Here is a 20,909-nt window from a genome sequence, read left to right as displayed (position 1 = left end):
GGAGAGAGAGGCCTGAAACAGATCCTTCATTAGCACCTTTGACAGAGCATTGCCCTACCAACCTTGAGTCTTGATCTCAGATTCTGAGCTTCTTGAGTTGTGGGACAATAAATATTTCTTGTTTAAGCCACTGAGTTTGTGGTACCTTGTTACAACAGCCCTAGGATATGAATACAATCCAAGACTTGACAGCTACAGGACCTTACCTCATTTGATTTCTCCAGAACTCTGCTTCCTTAGGTGTGGGTGAGAATAGCAATGTCCACCTGTCTACCAGTAAGGATCAAATATAAAAATTTTTATTTTTTAAAGATTTATTTATTTATTTATTTATTTATTTATGAGAGAGAGAGAGAGAGAGAGAGAGAGAGGCAGAGACACAGGGGGAGGGAGAAGCAGGCTCCATGCCAGGAGCCTGACGCGGGACTCGATCCTGGAACTCCAAGATAGCGTCCTGGGCCAAAGGCAGGCACTAAACCGCTGAGCCACCCAGGAATCCCCCAAATATAAAAAATTTTAATACCGTGGAACATCATCACAAGGTCAAGTATTAGTATTATACCATAAAGCCATGGCATTTTCTTCCTTGCTTGCTTCCTTCCTTTTTTTCTTCCTTATTCCTTTTTGTTTTTTGTTTTTTTAAATGTCTTAAATGTCAAGGGTTTATGTTAAATTCCTCCCAAGCATAGTGCCCAATAGTAAAAGAGGGGTATTTCTGTAATCATCAATATTTGCTGACCTTCATTGAGGACTTTAACAATCAAATACATATTCTGTGCTAAGATATCTTAGTCAAATGTGCCTGTCTGAGAGGAACAAATTACATAGAAAGAGATGGCAGATTGGCGTCATCTTGTATCCCAAGACTGATCACTTGATTGCCTTCTTAGAATGCTGTGTTAGAAAAATACTGAGGCTGTGTCCAGGATAGAGGATCATGATGATCTAGTAATAGTTTTTATGACCCTGAACTGGAGTAACTGTATAAAGGTAGCTTATACCTTTGTGGACCTAGAATCCACTTTTCTTTTTATTTATAACGAAGTTCTCTGCTTTGTGAAAATCTTTGTGGCAAAACTCATTTAGCCAAAGAAAGCTCACATTCAGCCAAATCAAGTATAGCCTAAAAGATGCCTAAGAGTTAAAATAAAAATAGTTGAATAAATTTGGGTTGTATTTGTGAGGAGTACAGATAATAACAGTAAGATTTATTTAAGCTTGCTATATGTCACATACAGTGAAATGCACTTGACATGTATTATTTCAATGAATTCGTTATAACTGTGACCATATAAGGTAGGTTACTACTTAGGAAGGTGAACCTCTTAGAAAATAAGTGACTGGCCTAATGTTTCACAACTAGTAACTGACAGAGCTAGGATTCAGACCCAAGTCTGTATCTAATCCAGTACATGTTCTCAAGCTCATGGTGTTGTGTGTGTGTGTGTGTGTGTGTGTGTGTGTGTGTGTGTGTGTATTTAATTTAGGTGAAATTCACATCCATATTGACACATTTTAAAGGAAACATTCAGTGCCATTTAGTACATTCACAGTGTTGTACAACAACCTCTGTCTAGTTCCAAAATATTTTAATCACTCCCCCCAAAAAGCCCTGTACCATTAAGCAGTTATTCTCTGTTCCTCTCTACCCTCTCGCCCCTGAAAAACACTAATCTGCTTCCTGCCTCTATGGGTTTACCTATTTAGTATATTTCATATAAATGGAATCATACAGAAGGTGATTTTTGGTGTTTATCTTTCACTTAACATAATATGTGGAGGCTCATCTATGTTGTAGCAGGTATAAGTATTTCATTCCTTTTTATGGCTAAATCTCTGTTTTTGAGGCAAAATGTCAGCAATTACTCCATTACACTTTCCACTTGGAGACATGAAGAGAACCCAAGTTTGGTGGCTGAGATATCTTTTCCAGTTTTCCCTGTCAGGCCCCACATCATGTGATAGGTGAATAGACTGAGTACTGTCTTCTTCTTTTATACGCACATAAGTAAGGAGCATTTGGACATGATCTTGATCCCCTTCATATCTGGGGCCAAAGCACCTAGAGGCTGTAGGAATAGGAGCAGTGGCTATAGCCAAAATATGTAGTTTCCCTATTCTCCCAATTTAGGATAATAGTTTTGCTATTGGGCTTCTTTTGGGTGCCTAGAACATTCCATTGTACAGGTGTCTGGTGTTCTTGGGTGATGATTCAGCTCTTACTACAACTAGAGCAACAGCTTCCATATTACTATTTATAGTTCTGCAACTATAATCACTGTAAACCACCTTCCGTAAAACAGTGAAGCCCAAACTGATCGAGTCATGCCCTACTTGTTATTAGGCTGTGGCTATGGCTATCTATTGCCAGGACACACTTGAAAGGCTTTAATAACATACAAGGTCATTTAATATATGGACTCTGTATATGCAATAGTATTTTCTCCTCCTTACTTGCTGTATACATTCTAGTAAAATTGAATTAAGTGGTGTTTCCCTTTACTTCCCCAGGAAGACTCAAAGTCCCTTTCCTTCATGCTTGTGTGTCAGCATGGTGCCTTTTACAGACATTTATAACAAAGTGGGGGGCAGAGGAGAGTGGGTCTAGCTATCCTGAAATGGTTTATACATCAGTTTCCCCACTCAAACTGTGAATTCCTTAAGCACAGGAATTATATCTTTTTTGCTTTTATTCCCAATATCTGGCACAGTTTTTAGCTCATGACAGGTTTCAGTAGACATCAGTACATTTTGAAGAACCAAAAATTGTAGAGAGGAAGTGATAGCCTCAAAATCATACATAGCATATGATGGATTTGGGTTAGAAGTTGAATGTCAGTACTCATGGTCTTTGTAAATCTTTCCTAACTGCAAACATAGTATGAAGGAAAAGAATGTGAGGTTTAAAAAAAAAAAAGTGGACAGCCCAGGTGGCTTAGCGGTTTAGTGCCGCCTTCAGCCCAGGGCCTGATCCTGGAGACCCAGGATCAGGTCCTGCGTCGGGCTCCCTGCATGGAGCCTGCTTCTCCCTCTGCCTGTGTCTCTGCCTCTCTCTCTGTGTAATAAATAAAATAAATACTATAAATATTTAGAAAGAAAGAAAGAAAGAAAGAAAGAAAGAAAGAAAGAAAGAAAGAAAGAAAGAAAGAAAGAAAGAAGAAAGAAAAGAAAGAAAGAAAGAAAGAAAGAAAGAAGAAAAGAAAGAAAAGAAAGGAAGGAAGGAAGGAAGGAAGGAAGGAAGGAAGGAAGGAAGGAAGGGAGAAAAGTGGTCAAATGCACTCCCCAACACACTTTCCCAAAGAAAAACTAAAAGTTTAACCATCAGAAATATGATAAGTTTGTTAAAAGTGAATGATGTAGCCATAGTTAGCTGTGAATTCTTTTTTTTTTTTTTTGGTTGCTTTGAATATATGAAAATGATATCAGGGGATCCCTGGGTGGCGCAGCGGTTTGGCACCTGCCTTTGGCCCAGGGCGCGATCCTGGAGACCCGGGATCGAATCCCACATCAGGCTCCCGGTGCATGGAGCCTGCTTCTCCCTCTGCCTGTGTCTCTGCCTCTCTCTCTCTCTGTGACTATCATAAAAAAAAAAAAAAAAAAATTTAGAAAATGATATCAAAACAGGTCTTTCCTGGCAGTCTCAGTGGTTATACCTTTCCAACAGTTTCTGCATATTCCGCTCCATTTCCCCCCATTCTCCCTACCCTGCCACCCTACTTTCCCTATTTTTCACACCACCTACACTATCATCAGGTTCAGAATTCCAGGGAAAGGTTGAAGAGGAGACATTTCTGAACCTGGGATTAAGATAAAGAGCTATGTCTTCATGGCTTATGATGTTTCAGGACCTCAGTCAATGACGTGATCTTCTGCAGGGCTGGCAATTTCCTCCAAATGTAAACATCATGCCAAGGCTGCCTAAGGGGCAGTATGCAGGTGTGATGGATGAGAATCAAGATGTGGAGAATTTTGAAGCCTATGATCTAGACTTTGTTTCCTCTCTATAAAATAAGAGCAGGGGCACATCTCATAGTTATGTTAATACATTCTTCACACCAGTAGATATTACCAAGGGAAAATGATTTAGGAAGATGGTAAGCAGAAGATTATTGGATAACTTTGAGGGATTTTTGCCTTTAAATGTTTCAATGCAAGAATTTCTGTGAAAGGGAATCTTTAACTTTATACTTCTCCAAAAATGTAACAATGACAGGCCACATATAAAAAGGAAAGGCCAAAAATACTACTAGGGAAGGAAGGAAGGAATCTAAATATTGAGGCAGATCAGAATGGAATACAGAATGCTCAGCTGGGCTGAAGTCATAAGTCTGCTGGGATCAGAACTAAGCAGCAATGGCTTTAAGTGTGGCTCCTGTGGATAAAAGGACTAAGAGGGCTCCAAGCAATATAGCGTCCAGAATTGAACTCCTGCCTGAAGCCAGTGTATGGGGTAGTTCTTGTAGGCTGAGGAAAAGAATGGAATAAGGGAGAAGTCATATGATCCTGTGCTCTAACTATAGCAGTTTCTTCTGTGTTGTTCTCTAACACCTGGGGAAGTGCTGACCATCACCTGGGATTGTGGCTTTCAGCCAGCTTCTGGGTGAGAGAGGTAGGATATATAAGCAGCTAGACCTTCTGCTGCCACAATGATGAGCTCTTTCATATACCTAATAAAACCTTGGGGCAGGAGCACAAAATGGCATTCTAAAACCTGGTTCTGAGCTAGAGACTTAGGGAGCCAAGAAGACACAGTCCCAAAGTAATTACATTAAGAAGATGAGCACACAGAGAGAAAGGAAGAGAGAGGGCAAAATTCTCCTCATCCTCCTCAAAGTGAGCCTGACAACTGAAATTTCAAAACATAGCAAGAACTCTAAGGCTAAGAAAGACAGCTCACCACCACAACGAATGAAACATAAATTCATTTGAAATGAAATAATTTCATAGAACAGTCTGAAAGGGTAAAAAAAAAAAGTAACTTTTGAGTATAAAGAAGGAAAATGATTTGGGATGAATTATAAACAATCATAAAATTCAGGGGGGGGAGTGCATGGTTAAGGCATACGTAGATTCTTTTGCTCAAGAAGAGGAGAGAACTACTGGAAAGTTTATAGTTAAGCAAATATTTTGAACATGCAGGATAATGACTAAAACTATAGGAAAACAATGTCTAGTTTCTGAAACAGAAGGAAAAAAGGGTCTACTAGAAAATGTTATCAATCCAACAGAAGCCAGGAAATGAGAAAAAGAATTAGATGGGAAAGATGATAAAAAGATTTCTACTGATATCACAGTGCTTTTGAATTATCAGGCAGTCAGTTTTTCCCAAGATCTCTAGTCTGTGAGCAGTGATATTTAACAACTGGCTGAGTGGGGCAAGGGCGCTGATTCATATCATTTACTGATTTTGTGGTATAAATACCCCCACCGTGGCCAATTTCAGGCTACCAGTGTAACATCAATCGGTTTACAAAATTCCTGAAAATGTAATAATAATGTCTAGGGAACTTGTATATACTGGCTCAGTACACCACTATTTGGGATAGACAGGCTTTTTCTCTATGGTCTTCATTCATTCATATATTCTGCATATAACTTTTGATAATAAAATAAAAATTAAGAAAAACATTCTCTGCATTTAACTTCTCTAACTGAAACCATATGGAAATTTATTGGGAAAACAGGAGTTGGTGGCATTTTGTTATTAGAGTATTTATCATACAGTTATGGAAGGTTAGTAATTTATGATCCTTGCTTGCAAAGCCAGATCAATACAGAGATAAATGTCCTCAGCACAATAGAATTTATATCCTCCACATGATAATTGACCATTGTGTCATACATTCAATTATTCATCTCATTATGTGATATAATGAGCAGGAAGTTCAATATATATGTGATTTATTAATATACAATATAGTGTGAAACCCATGGCCTATCTAACCCATTACCTGTCCTTGGCAACATAGTATACAGTTGTCTTCTCCAGCAATAGGATCCCACAAGGAGGATGATCCACCCCTTTTAACACTAGACATTTGCTTAATTAGAACAGATGGGGGAAATGCCTGAGCTGACATTATTCCCTCTCTTCCTTTTTTTCTTTTCCCTTCTTTCTAATTATGGGTTTGTAGTTCTTTTCTTTTCTTTTCTTTTCTTTTCTTTTCTTTTCTTTTCTTTTCTTTTCTTTTCTTTCTTTTCTTTTTCTTTTTCTTTTCTTTTCTTTTCTTTCTTTTTTCTTTCTCTTTTCTTTTCTTTTCTTTTCTTTTCTTTTCTTTCTTTTCTTTCTTTTCTCCTTTCCTTTCTGTTACTTCCCTTCTCTTTCCCTTCTTTTCCTTCTCTTTTTTGTTCTGTCTCTCTTTTCTTTCTTTCTTTTTCCTCTAGAGCACAAGTGGCTCATCCCAGAGTAGGGTGATGGGTAAATGGTACTGAAAGAGCCTTTCATGTTTACTGATTTACAACTTTGAGTATATTTGGCAACACGGGTCATTCTGCATCACCTGTCTGTGTATGTCACTGAGTTAAGTAACTTAAAGCTTGGGACACAGATAGTCCTAGAGCAGGGAATAGGACATTCCCAGGAGAGAGAATGAACAGGGAAAATGAAAACAGAAAACTAACCACTTAGAAACCTATGCATAGAGCTAGTTTACTAACAGTGGGAGTAGGAGCCATCCCAACCCCCACCCCCCTTTCTTTCTCAACCCCTGGGAACATTTGTTGCCTGTAACGTCTGTGCTTTGCTTTGCTAGGGTTAATCAGGGGGCCTATTATTCAGCAAATTAAAGGCTTGGCTGCCTGAGAGTTCCTTTCAGAAAAGATTAGGGTCTCTGATGAGGCTTTGATGTAATAGATGGAGCAGTTCTGCTCCTTCATATTAATGGAAGAGTGTTAAGGACTCCCCAGGCTCTCTTTGGCAGTTGGTGTCTTTACTCATTCCCTTGCCTAAAAAAGAAAAATATTTTATCTTACAAAAATTTAGTGCTTCAAAAAGGCACTGGATTGACATCTTCAGGGGGTAAAGTGTTCATTTCTTGGCCTAAAAGCACAGAGGCTCAGCACTAACTGGCTTCTTTGGGTGGCCACTTCCTCAGGAAGAGCTGTCTCTCCAAAGTGCAACAGAAGCATTTAGGTCTTGTAGTTCATTGCCCTTGAAAGCTTTTTTTGCTCAGAAGTTGGGCAGAGGGATGGGGTGGTGACAGGCATGATGATGGTTTGTGTTCTTAGGCACATAAACCAAGGCTGCCAACAGCTGTGCAAAATCCTGATTTCCATGACGTTTACAGTAGTTATTACCTGACAATATTTCCTTTAGGCTTTTCATTAGTGGTTAGGTTGTCAATGAAAATCTCATCTAGTTTATTTTCCCCAATTTAATTTCATGCCACCAATAATATTCCTATAATTGGCAATCAGCCAGTGTTTAGTCTATGTAAGTCTTTACCAAAAAAGCACACATTAAGGGAAGGATGCTAAATGTGGGCACAGTGTCAGCCAGACTGTCGAAACTCTTGGCCATTATTCTTCTCAATCTAATCTTCCTCCCACCTCCACCTCCACCATGTCCTAGGGCCTGAAATTTTAGTTGGGACTATTATTGTCATTATTTATTTATTTATTTATTTATTTATTTATTTATTTATTTTTTTAAAGATTTTATTTATTTATTCATGATAGTCACACAGAGAGAGAGAGACAGAGAGGCAGAGACACAGGCAGAGGGAGAAGCAGGCTCCATGCAGGGAGCCCGACGTGGGATTCGATCCCGGGTCTCCAGGATCGTGCCCTGGGCCAAAGGCAGGCGCCAAACCACTGCGCCACCCAGGGATCCCTATTGTCATTATTTAAAAAGCAAATTTGACAGTCCTATTGTTTCCATGCCCATTTGTGTAATGTTTCAGTCCTCTTCTTGTCCTTTCCCAAGCCCCACCTGTGGTATTAAATTGCTTCCTCCTCTGAGGAAGCTTTTCACCCATGGGCTAAATTTTTTAAGTAGTTTTCTTTTCATTTTTTGCAATGAATAGTTCAGTTGACCTTGAACAATTGTGAGGAGGGCGTTGGAAGCACCAACTCCCCATGTAATTGAAAATCTGCATATAACTTTTGATGTCCCAAAACTTTACTAATAGCCTACTGTTGACTAGAAGACTTACTGTTAACATAAACAGTTGATTAATACATATTTTCTGTTATATATATCATATACTGTATTCTTACAATAAAGCTAGAGAAAAATGTTACTAAAATATAAGGAAGAGGGCAGCCCCAGTGGCTCAGCGGTTTAGTGCCGCCTTCAGCCCGGGATGTGATCCTGGAGACCTGGGATCGAGTCCCACATTGGGCTCCCTGCGTGGAGCCTGCTTCTCCCTCTGCCTGTGTCTCTGCCTCTCTCTCTCTCTCTCTCTGTGTGTCTGTCATGAATAAATAAATAAAATCTTTAAAATATATACATATATATATGGAAGAAGAAATATTTATAGTATTATACTGTATTTATTGAAAAAATCCACATATAAGCGGACCCATGGAGTTCAAATCCATGTTGTTCAGTGGTCAGTTGTATATGGTATCTTGTCACCCTGCCTTTCCTTTCCTTGATGGATACCAGCATCTGTGGGCACTGCACTCAGCATTTTAAGAATCAAGGGACAGGACTAAAAACTTACCAGGTTGTTGCCAATAGAATTAGCTCTGGCTTAAGATCAGAGAGCTCTGTGCCTCCTTGCATTAGCCACTCAGGGAGAATTTTTTAAATAGCTAGTTCTTTGATAGTAGAAGACATCAGTTGGGATTGAAGAGTGTTCTAAGAAGGAGCTGTATGAAACTCACGGCCATGTTTACTGGAGGGAGTTAGTATTCATTATGTTATACAGAGTAATTTTTATGAAATCCCAGGAAAGCTATATCTCTAGTCTCCTTGGCAGTCATCATCATCATCATATCTTCATGGTTCTACAAGCAGAGAGTCTGTTTTTGTATCATGGATTTTAATAAATACAGAACAGGGGCTCCTTAGTGGCTCAGTTGGTTGGGCATCTGACACTCTGATTTTGGCTTGATTTCGGCTAGGGTCTTTAACCCAGGGTTGTGAGATTGAGCCCCATGTTGGGCTCCCTATTCATGCACACTCTGCCTGTCCCTTTCCCTCCTTCTCTGCCCTTCCCCCTGCTCCTTCGTGTGCTCCTTCTTGCTCAAATAAATAAATAAAATCTTTTTAAAAAGAGAAATTTAGAACAGATTGCATTTTCCCATTCATGTTGTCTGCTAGAGAACCCAGACCCAAATTTGTGGCCACTGCTACTAAAGTAATTTATTTGGTACTCTAATTTTCCCTTTATTTCATTTTTCTAGTCTGCTTGTAATTATTTTTTATCTTATTCCATGTACCTAAAACATGTCATTGTAGAATGCCTTAAATTGTTTCTAAACAAGATGAAGTTTTAAAAATCAATTATATATACTGATGGTGGGAATGTAAATTGATGCAGTCACTTTAGAAAACAGTCTTCTAGCTCCTCAAAAGGTTAAACATATAGTTACCATATCCACCATGATCCAGTAATTCTACTCCTAGGTACATATACCCAGGAGAAATGGAAACATACGTCCACATAAAAACGTATATATAAATGTTCATAGCAGCATTATTCATAATAACTTAAATGTGGAATTAACCCATATGTCCATTAACTGGTGAATGGATAACAATATATGGTATATCCATATGATGGAGCATTATTTAGCAAACAAAAGGATGCAGTATTGGTACATGCTGTGACATGGATGAACTTTGAAAACATGCTGAATGAATGAAGCCAGTCACAGAAGACCACATATATAATGTGAAACATCCAGATTCAGCAAATCCATAGAAACAGAAAGTAGGTTAGTGGTTGTCTGGGACTGAAGATGTTGAGGAGAAATGGGGAGTGACTGCAAATGGATACAGGGTTCCTTTTGGGAGTGATCAAAATATTCAGAAAATTGATTATGATAATGGTTATACAATTGTATGCATATACCAAAACTTTTTGAATTGTATGCTTTAAAAGGGTAAACTGTGTGGTATATGAATTATATCACATTAAAGCTATTATAAATGTCATTTGCATTAACTGATCAATTATAAACTTTGGGGACTATCTTTTGCTGATTTTCTTCTTTCTTTTTTTTTTTTTTTTGCTGATTTTCTTACACTTTTTATTTTCACTTAGTGCCAGACATGCACAAAGTAGTTAAGCCCACTTATTTTTAGCAGAATCTGCAGACTTGGAGATTGTGAATCTCTAAGAATCGGGATGTCCATCTCCAAAGGATACAAATCCTCTGCATGTTACCTAGTTCAGTTTATTTGATCCCGTGGGCAAAATCTGTTTGTTCAGCAGCAAATTCCAAGCCTGTGGGCATAAATGCTATCATTTTATTTCTACACCTTTTTGTCTTTGCCTTGCCTTTGCATACCCTCTCTCCTCTCTTTTGTCATCTTATTCTACCTGGTAGTGAAAATAAATGAGTAAGAGTGGCCAGAGAAGTAGGAATGAAGAAGAGATTTAGCATCGCACCAGGCACAGAAAGAGGAAGTTTCAAGAAGGTGGGGGCAGGTCAAAAGTAAGCCATCAATGACAGCATGAACATAGAGATGAAATAGAATGAAAAGTAAAAAAGAGACCACTGAATTGGTAATGTAAAGACTTGGGTTCCTTTGAGAGAGATTACATTTGGGCAATGAATATAAAAAATAGATTAGAATGTTCACCAAGGTTTAGCTGCAGGTACATCCTGTAAACTTAAATTTAAGTTGGCCAAAGATTTTACTAGTGGCCCCTTCTTTTTTCTTTATATACTCCTGACTTCAAGTTTCACAGCTACAACCAATACCTTTCCCTTCCCATTTCCTTAATTCAGACTGATGCTTCCTAAAGGACTCCCCTCTTTCCCTCCCTCTGGCTTACTCCATAATGTGACGCCTGTTCATTTTTTAAAGCAGAGATCTAATTGTGTTATCTCCCTGGTCAAAAAAGCCAGTTCAATGTGGCTAAGAAAAAAAACCTAAGTTTACCTGTTTACCCTCTAGGCCATGCATCTATACTCTATCTAGAGTCTGGATAAGATGTTCCCACCTCTCCCCCATGGCACTGCTCCCTCCCCATGTACCTGGCCCACCCCCCATCCTCACCCTTGTCTCTATTACAGCTGCATTATTCTGTTCTGCTTTGTTCCCATATGAGCCATCCATTTTACCAGTGGGCTTCTCTTCGTACTATACCCTCCATTTGGCATGCCCCTCTCCTACCCATCTGTCAATATCCCTTTCACCTTTAAAACCCAAGAGCCATTTCTCATGTGAAACACTTGTTCTTCTAGCTAGAGTTGTTTACTTTGAGCTACTCTGGTGCTTACACTTCTTGGCCTTTGTTATTATTTACGTTCATGTTTATTTTACTACTTGTTTATAAATTCCATGAAAACCAGCATCTCACTCTAGGCATCTTTTCCCCACAAGCACTTGGTGGAGTGCTATTCATAGTAAATACCTAATAAGTGTGAATGAATAAATCAATTCAATCCTACCTGATTCACTAAATATTTCATATATGTAAGTTTAGTATTACCCTGGAAGATACCTTTCTAATGGAGGCATATAATATCTTTTGTTTTTCACTCTCCTAGCTCTTCCACCCCCAGTCCTGAAGAGTTCTGAGCTTGTAATAGTCATGCACTGTAGTCATTCATTTCTCATAGGGGATGACTGGGTACTGTCCATTGCTTTTCTTATAGGGAAAAGTGCATACAAATGGGAATTATGGGGCATCCCTGGTGGCCCAGCGGTTTAGCGCCGCCTTCAGCCCGAGGTGTGATCCTGGAGACCCAGGATCGAGTCCCACCTTGGGCTCCCTGCATGGAGCCTGCTTCTCCCTCTATCTGTATCTCTGCTTCTCTCTCTCTCTCTGTCATGAATAAATAAATAAAATCTTAAAAAAAAAACACACAAAAAAACCAATGGGAATTATGGATTTAATTCTGGGCAGGGTAGCAGATAGGATCAAGGGAAGGATTAGAATTCATATATCCCCCAGCACTTAAGCCTGAACTAAGAAGCAGACCATAACTGTTTGTCAAAATGGTAATAGATTCTTAAAGAAATAAGCCAGACATTCAAAATCAGGAATGCCTAAGGGCTTGAACTCGAAAATGCCAGAGTTCTTTGCTTTTGCTGACTTGTGAGACCCTCAAAGTCCCTTCCTCCCCTAGAACTTTGTAAGTTCTGATCAGGATATCTATCAGACAGGAGTTGTGTCCATAGTGGTAGGAATTGCAATGAGAAAAAGTAGCTAATTTGTGGTTATAGTATTATTCAAGTCTAACTCAAGGAGCCATTGCACCTGAACGTTTATTTTAATAGCAGTCATCTCCTGCTTGGAATTGGGTATGCCATGGCTGTCTTCCCCAATGGGCTGACTTACTGTATCCCTAGCACCCCAGTGACTGGCCAATATAGCTGGCATTTATTGAATGCTCATTATGTGCCAGGATTATCTCATTTACCCCCCACAGTGACATTACTGCTTTACAGATGAAGACACTGAGGCCCAGAGAATTTTATTAACTTGTATATCAACACATATCCAGGGATCCCTGGGTGGCTCAGTGGTTTAGCGTCTGCCTTTGGCCCACGGCGCGATCCTGGAGTCCCACATCGGGCTCCCGGCATAGGCCTGCTTCTCCCTCCTCCTGTGTCTCTGCCTCTCTCTCTCTCCATGTCTATCATAAATAAATAAATCTTTAAAAAAAACAAACACATATCCATAAGAAGTAGTTAAGTTTGACCTTGATGACCGGCTTTTAACCTTTATATATTACTGCCCCAATACAAGGCACCAGATTTTTTTTTTTTTTTTTATGTCATGCTTGGGAGAATGATGGTTTTGGAGATTAAGGAGATTATTATTTAAATAAGTCAACATACTAGTTTAAATATTTAAGATTGATAATATTTGATATATAGCTATATATAGGATATATGAATGTATATTATGATAATAATAAAGTGTAGTATCTTTTTAAATGGACTTGCTAACACCTAGATTATTTTGCCCTGATTCACCCACATTTTCCATAACCACTTCCTTCTGAGTTCAGCCATCACTTCCCTCTTTTATTACTCCTCATCTTCTGGAGTGCTTCAAGCAGGTATTTCCTTAATTTTCACCTGAAGCAGAGACCTTTAAAGAAAATGAAGGTCTGTGCCTGGTTTGCTGGCTGAGTCTAGGGCTGACCTGCGGTCAACATCAGCCCCTTACACAGGCTCCAAAGGAGTGCATGGCCGCTGTAGGGGACACTCAGTAGCACCTGCAGGACCAGCGAATGCCCAGATCTTTGAGAACTGACAGCACGGTAGCCTGAGAGATGGAGCCATCCCAGGATTCCCATCACCCAGAGATAGAGGCCTTTCCCAACCCCTTTGAATCAGAGGGTGGGATTTGAACAGATTATCAGTCCAATAAACTAGTCACTGAGCTGTGCAATGATGTAACAGTTCATTGTTTTGGAGGCACCCTGACTAAACTACATGGATGGAGTTGCCTGGAAAAATATTTAATTGCAAAGTGCTTTTCCCAACCAAGGAAGAAAGAAACAAAACAAGAGCAAGAAGGTGGTGAGTTGGGGCCACTGGTTACAGTTCTTAAGATTGCCTTAGTTGTAGGACACAAATATTGGGATCTTTCTTGGCTATGGTATGTCCAGTGGAGGGCATACCCATCCTGGTCTTCTGCAGCTGCCATATGATACTTCAGAAGCACAGATTAAACAGAAAGAAGTGTTAATAACGACTATAATTAAACTACCACTTCTGCTGTCACACATTCGATTGGCTTCTCTGTGGACAGCTTTTGTGTCCCCTGAGCTCTATCTAGACTTGATCTTTTAGCTTTGGCCTAGTTCCTCTTGGCCCCCTTCTCCTCACTTTACCTCTTTGCTTGGCACTTTTGTTCCTTTTTCCTCCTCCCACAGTAGTTCTACCTACTGTCCATAGTATATATTATCCTCCCTCCATCCCTGCCAGCTGTGACTCCCAGCTAGTACCCTAGACAAGCAGTACTTGAGGATTCTATCTTTTGGCTTCCAGCCACCTTATGCTTTTTCCCTAGTTGAGCTTTCTCTGGGTGAGAAAAGTTATTTCTCTCAGGTTCCAGGAAATGTAATGTTTTCCCCCTTCCATTTCCTTCCTGGGTTCCCTTGAGCTCACCTTGGACCTTTAGTGCTGCTTGCTTTATCTGAAGCTTAGGCTGACTTGCTAACTTTCTAAGCCTGCATCTGGGTTCCCTTGCCCTGGTATCTCAGGCAAGGTGGCAGCTGCCCTGTTGTCCTGTAGCCTGCCAACACAAATTCTGTGTGACCTTGCCACACAGAATCTGCACCTGTTACACATCTCAAAAGCAGACTCAGCTTCCTGTCTGAAAACGCTCTGTCCTACCAGGACTTTTTTCCTTTTAGTGAATACTATTTCTCTCTGATTGATAGCCACAGACCCTCCCTCACTGACTAAAGTGAAGGCAGTTCTGGTTCTCACTTACCTGTTTCAGGTTAGGACCTCACTTTCTTTTTTTTTTTTTTTTTTAATTTATTTTTTTATTGGTGTTCAATTTACTATCATACAGAATAACACCCAGTGCCCGTCACCCATTCACTCCCACCCCCCACCCTCCTCCCCTTCTACCACCCCTAGTTCGTTTCCCAGAGTTAGCAGTCTTTACGTTCTGTCTCCCTTTCTGATATTTCCCACACATAACTCAAAATGGATGAAAGATCTAAATGTGAGACAAGATTCCATCAAAATCCTAGAGAAGAACACAGGCAACACCCTTTTTGAACTCGGCCATAGTAACTTCTTGCAAGATACATCCACGAAGGCAAAAGAAACAAAAGCAAAAATGAACTATTGGGACTTCATCAAGATAAGAAGCTTTTGCACAGCAAAGGATACAGTCAACAAAACTCAAAGACAACCTACAGAAAGGACCTCACTTTCTCACCCTAGGTGTGGTTAACATGCCGTTCCAGTATTGCCAGCAAGACTTTAAAACACACCACATGCAATATTTGTCAACTTCATGAAAACTGAAATGCAGTTAAACATTCCACCAAATGGAGAGGTGATGTTTCACTAAAATAACATATGCATCATCAACTTTCTCAGCCTGTCTTCTTTTGAGGCATTAGTCATCTTGGGAAAGTGCCTGTGTTTATCATAGTCCTGTCTTCCAGAATGGAAATTTCCTTCCAAGACAGAGCACCATGGGCTCCAATATTTAACCTATAATTAGTATATCCCCTAGAGGATTTTCTCCTTTTGATGCAGAGGCCTCTTTGTCACTCAGGCTTCTGTCTGAGAATGATAGGAACTGCAGGGCAGCAAGATGCATCATGAGGCAGGCAAATGTTTGCTCAGATCAAAAATGTTTAGATATTCTGTACCAATGCAAACACTTCACAATCTAAACCCATAAGAAAACAGCAGAAATTATAAAAGACAGAATATCAAGGAAGAAATGCGAAGAGACATAAATCCCAAGTTTTGATCTAGTTTTGTGTGGAGCAAGATTGCTTACCCTCCTGCTTTTCTTACTCAGTTCTCCCATATTTTTAGTTTTTGACTTTTCAGCTGCTCTTTATCAAGTGTGTTTTATTCATACAAACATCTGCCTGTGACTCTTGATAAATAGCTTCCTCTTGCAGGCATCTGATTTTTTGGTTATGAAATGGCAGTTTGCAGCGACAAGGCAGCTGTGTCTCGACAGTGTTATCGTTTAGGAATGGAAAGAACACAGGCTGCGCCAGCTTCAGAGTGCAGCGCACAAGCCCGACCTTGTTTCTTGCTAAGAAACATCTCCTTTTTGCCTGTCTCTGGCAGAAGCTAGGCTGGGAGATCACAGCAAACAGCTGCAACAACCTGTGTTTAATGTGGTGACACTAATGAATTCTGAGAATTAATCTTCAGCCAAGAAAATATGATGGAAGGTACTAGAATTTCAAATTAGGTAATGGATTGATTTCCTTCAAGACTGGAATTTGCTTCCATTTTCTTCTGGTGGATTTCTCTATCCTATTAAAACCACCCACCATGGCCTTATAAATCCAGGGTAAATCCAGGTAGTATATCTCATGGTAGTTTTAAATGTTTAATTTTCTTGTTTTGTTCTGTCTCTTGGCACAGAGATAACTACAGCCAAATCCAGATTTTTAAAAATAATTTAAAAAATCTGGAAGTGAAAGAATTACTTATGAGTTTGGAAGAAAGCAATATCCCTAAATCTAGTCCTTATTTACCTTTTTCCAGAGTAAAGGACTCTGGGAAGAACTGAACTTGGGGAATGTATTTCCTGTTTGAGACACTGATTTCTATAAAACCGCAGCCTACAGGTGTCTCAGATGTGCAGTTGACGGTCATAGGCTTTATGTATCTCCCCTCAGTCAGCTGAGATGAGGACTCTGCTAGCATGGTGGGGGCCTACTACTGACTTCTCACAACAGCTTTTTCAGGGGTGTCATTTGCAGAGTCCTGGTTCCATTGACACCAGAAAGAGTCAGGGGCCAAGTTAGTTTGGAAACATCGACTTAAACAAGATCAAGCTGTTTTCTTTGCCCTAGAGGCTCTAAGAACATTTAATATGCTCATGTACATTATAAAACTCCAGACTTTTACTTGGTTAGACAGTTACCAATGTTTCCCAAACCTTTTGACTGAACACTAGTTGTATTTTTCAGTGGAATATGTTAGGTGCCTAGGGTTTCACTCAAGTCACCTTATGTTGGTTGGCCCACATTTCCCATTCATTCTATGCATTCCTTTATAAAAACTGCTCAGTCCCTGGCTGGGGGAAAATATTCTGCATCTGGAATTTGCAATTCCTGTTTTAGAAAGCAATCTTGAAATGAATAAGCATATTATAACTCCTTAGGTTTTCAGTGTTTGGTCTTCAAGTAGGTTGGAGGATTCTGTCATGTTTTCATAAAGGACATGGAGGCTGTCAGGTGTTCTTACAGACCCCAGGAGTCCATTCTGTCTTAATCTACTAAATTCCTGCCTGAAAGGAGAATAAGACGGAAATGGCAAGATGCCAGATATAAACAGCATGAGTTTAGAGTCTTAAGCAATAAAGAATGTACCCTAGTTAAAGTTGGAAAAGGGACTAAAGGAAAGAATTGTTGGTAGGCTTTCAAAGGGGACAGTTTTGGGGGTGCAGGGGGTTGTCCTGGTGGCCTTTTGAGTTCCCAGCTACACAGCTTGCCTAGTCTGGCTTCTTGCATTGCCCATCCAGTTTCCCGACTTTGAAATCTCTTCTACCTCTTCTTCACCAATTGAGTTCAGTTTAGTCCCAAAACTTCCTCTCAGACCTTCCTCACTTCTCACCTCCCTAGCTAAGGCCTCCCTGACTGACTCTCCCTGCCCTACCTACTGTTCTAGGCTGTTGCTTCTGTGCCATTTAAGAAAACACAGTGCAGAGGAAGAAGAGCTCTCTCATGGGAGTCAAAGGATTGGCCTCATCTCTGTCAGAACTTGACCTGAACTTCCTCACCCCATGAAAAATGGGGTTAGAACAGAAAATCTTATACCCTTAGCTCTGAAGCCCTGTGCTTTTGTGTGATTATTTCTTATTCTGAATATAGAAGCAAAAACTGGCTTTTGTTGTTTCCTATGTTTCTCTTGTCCTTCTATCTTTCCAATTAGAATGTAGTTCCTTGAGTAAAAGGGTCTTGATTCTTTATGAATTAATTTATTTTGGGTTAATTCTGGCTGTGTAATAAATGTTCGCTGAACAAATGAAATTATTGATATATGATTCCAATGACTTGGAGTCTAGTAATTGCATGACTTTTAGCCATATCTGTTCCTAAGGTAGTACTGTCCTCTATCAGTAAAATAGTAATTCCATTTCAGTCTGGCTGTTTGCTTCCCATGAGAAAAAGTATGCAAAAGTGTTTTAGAATAAGGCTATCCCCTCAAGGTCTTTATGCCCTTCTCCTAAAAATCCTCCAGTGCAGCTGGATATGTCACAACTCTGTTTAGCATTCTTCCCATATACACTCATTTTCAATTTTGCTGACCCAATGATATGACATTCAGCCCACTCGATTCTTACTGAGAGAACTAACAAATCTTTTTGATCATTGCTTCCAGAGAGTAGATTACCTACCATCTTCGTTTTTAGGGATCTTCAAGAGACAACAGATTCACTTTAGTTTCTTCCCTGCCTGATTATCTTACTTCATTATTTAGTTGCCATTTCTTACTCCCTCTGTGATATAGAGCGAGCTCCTCTCCAAAATATCAAATGATCTGGCAACCTCATTGGTAGGTAGCCTTTTTCCCCCACCAGAGGCTGAAATTATGAAACAAGATATAGCACCTTTAATTACATCCCCAAACTCCAGTAGAGACTTATTTTCATAAAACTGGAGTATGGGTTTCTTGGTCTCTGTCAAACCCTATCCAAAGAGCTTTAATTATTACAGTACCAGAAGGACCTTATTTGTAGGCCTCATCTGGAACACTGTCCCAAGGCCTCTATCCTGAGGAGGAAAGTAGAGACAGTTACATCCCAATTTCCCATTCACATGCCATGAATAATTTTCTATTAATGGATGTGACTCCCACCTTCAGTCTCAGCCCCAAGTTTACTCATTTGAAGTGTTGGCACTAGTCATCAGGCATTGAGGATTGCCCTTGTACTTTTGCTCTATGCAGGAATGATGTAGCATGACCTGCCCCAGGTCACTGGGCAGGCTTGATTCCTGGACTTCCATCCTATACATGCCCTCTGATGTAAGGAGTGTGTGAAGCTACCAATGGCATCTGTAGTAGGAACTCTCAGGGGACACAAACTGTTTTTTAGGAGTTTTAGCATACCATCCCTCAAGGCAAGAGGACAGGGCCATTACACCTGTATTATTCACCGTATAACTACCAAGAGGTTCCTTATTTTCCAGATGCTTAGGGAAAGCACATTTATTTTACTTCGGTTGTCACGTATACATAGACAGATGAATAGACATGGAATTCAGGGAAGATGGCTAATAGAAGACATGAACATAGTATTTTTTAAGACTGCACTGATTTATTTTTGGTAGGAAAAGTAATAGATTATACAAAAGTCTCCTGAACCCATGAAAGTCAAATGATTGATTTCTTCCCGTGGCAAACCAGAGGTGGTATTTATAGTCGTGCAGGCAGCAGAATGGAGATAATCTAGGTTCTTTTGGCTTTTCTAACTGAAAGCTCCAGTTCCAATAGATAGGAAATCCCTTGAATCAATTCTAAAACTGACTGGGAAATTTACTGAGTATCTTTTCAGGATTAGAAGGTGAGGGATGTGAAAGTGGCTTGAAATGTAAACGACAAAGGTTAAAGCCATTTTGTAAATCCAACAGTTAAGGATTGTTTAAAGAAGTCTGCTTAAATGTTTGAAAAGATGTTCAAGATGAGGCTGATTTTTTTTTTTTTTTACCATTTGTGAATGGATTTCATTATTTAAAATATGTCATGTTTTAGATGTTGCTGGCATGTTCACTATTGGGAAAACTGGAAACATTTGTTTTATACAGTGGGCAGAATGGCATTTAGCCTTTATCCTAAGCCTCCAAAGTGAGCTAAAGACTGATAGCTTAAAAGGGCAGTTGTTGATATTTCCTTCTCCTATCAGGGGCAGCTATTCAGAATGGAAATGCAGTGGTAATTGGAAGGGTATTCATCAGATTCAATTTCACTAGAAATTTCCTTGTATCAGAATCATCTTGGATAACATAGGGGATACAGCAAAATGTACAATTGTTGTTTTCTTTGAAAAGGGCATTTAAATCTGAAACAGAAAGTGGTTACACCAGTATGGTTTTAACCAATTAACTACAGAGGAGCTTAAATGCAACACAGTTTTTACCATTTTCAATGGACTTTTTGTTCCTTGTTTGCATAATTCCATTCCAGTTCATCTCAATTATATTGTGGTTACTTCCTGTTCTGAGGTTTTTCTGCTTCAGAAATCATTAGAAATCAAGGTGCTGAAGTTTTTCTGTGAAGGTTTCTTTATGATTAGTTTCTTTCCTTGCACACTCCTGAATGTTTTTCCCTACCATCAAATAGTGGACATTTCATATACTAGGATTTTATTTGAAAGACAGTATATAATTTTATATGTTTCTAAGATACAAGACTAATCAACTTGACTTCACTGTAAACATTTTCCTGTAGTGAAAGTTCAGACAGAAAATTCACATTTTTTTTTCTCAGTGTTTTGAGTACTTCAAATTCAATTGATGGCAAAAATTTATTGTTTTCAACATGTACTTAACCCAAATTAAAATAGATTTTTGATGTACTGATTAATTTGGCCAGCAGAGAATTATTATTCTTTTTTAACCCTCTTGGCACATATGAATAAAGAGCTGTGTAAGGTTAGTGATGAGGTTTTATAAATGAACTTCTTTGCCTCTCTCTTGTATTCACAGAGGAACCAGGTATCTAAGGTTGTACTTTGGATTGTTTGTTGATTTTTGCAAACAGGTGTCTTATTAAGGATTTTGAAAAGCGGCCTTCTGTCACACATCTCCTTGACCACCCATTTATTAAAGGAGCCCACGGGAAGGTTTTATTTCTGCAAAAACAGCTGGCCAAGGTCCTCCAAGACCAGAAGCATCAAAACACTGTTGTTAAAACAAGGTATGGTACTTGGTGTCTTCCTACTTCCTCTCTCACGTTATTTATAAAAATGGCATGTCATGTGTTCTGATTTGTCTAGCATTAATACTGGTAATTATCACATCCCTGCATTTTTGAGAGTTTCATTTACATGACATTAAGTACTCCATACTCAATGGATGAGATCTAGAGAGCTTTAGAAACAAGCTGTCCA

The 20,909-nt window shown here is 39.4% G+C and overlaps 1 protein-coding gene across 13 annotated transcripts in view; it reads left to right on the top strand.

Moving 5' to 3' along the window:
- Nucleotides 1–20,909, top strand: part of MYO3B (myosin IIIB) — a 425,769-nt gene that overhangs the window by 139,709 nt on the left and 265,151 nt on the right. For 12 of the 13 annotated variants that reach the window (XR_012023941.1, XR_012023944.1, XR_012023942.1 and 9 more), the window contains one exon: nt 20,561–20,716. The exons of the other annotated variant lie outside the window; for it this stretch is intronic. Coding sequence is in view for 8 of the 12 variants with exons in the window: in XM_072811357.1 (XP_072667458.1) it covers nt 20,561–20,716 (156 nt within the window). In the remaining 4 variants the exon portion in view is untranslated. The remainder of the gene's footprint in view (nt 1–20,560; nt 20,717–20,909) is intronic. 13 annotated transcript variants of the gene reach the window in all.

Source organism: Canis lupus, chromosome 34 (genome assembly GCF_048164855.1).
Source record: "Canis lupus baileyi chromosome 34, mCanLup2.hap1, whole genome shotgun sequence".
Classification (NCBI taxonomy): Eukaryota; Metazoa; Chordata; class Mammalia; order Carnivora; family Canidae; genus Canis; species Canis lupus.
This window is presented reverse-complemented; position numbering and strand designations above follow the sequence as displayed.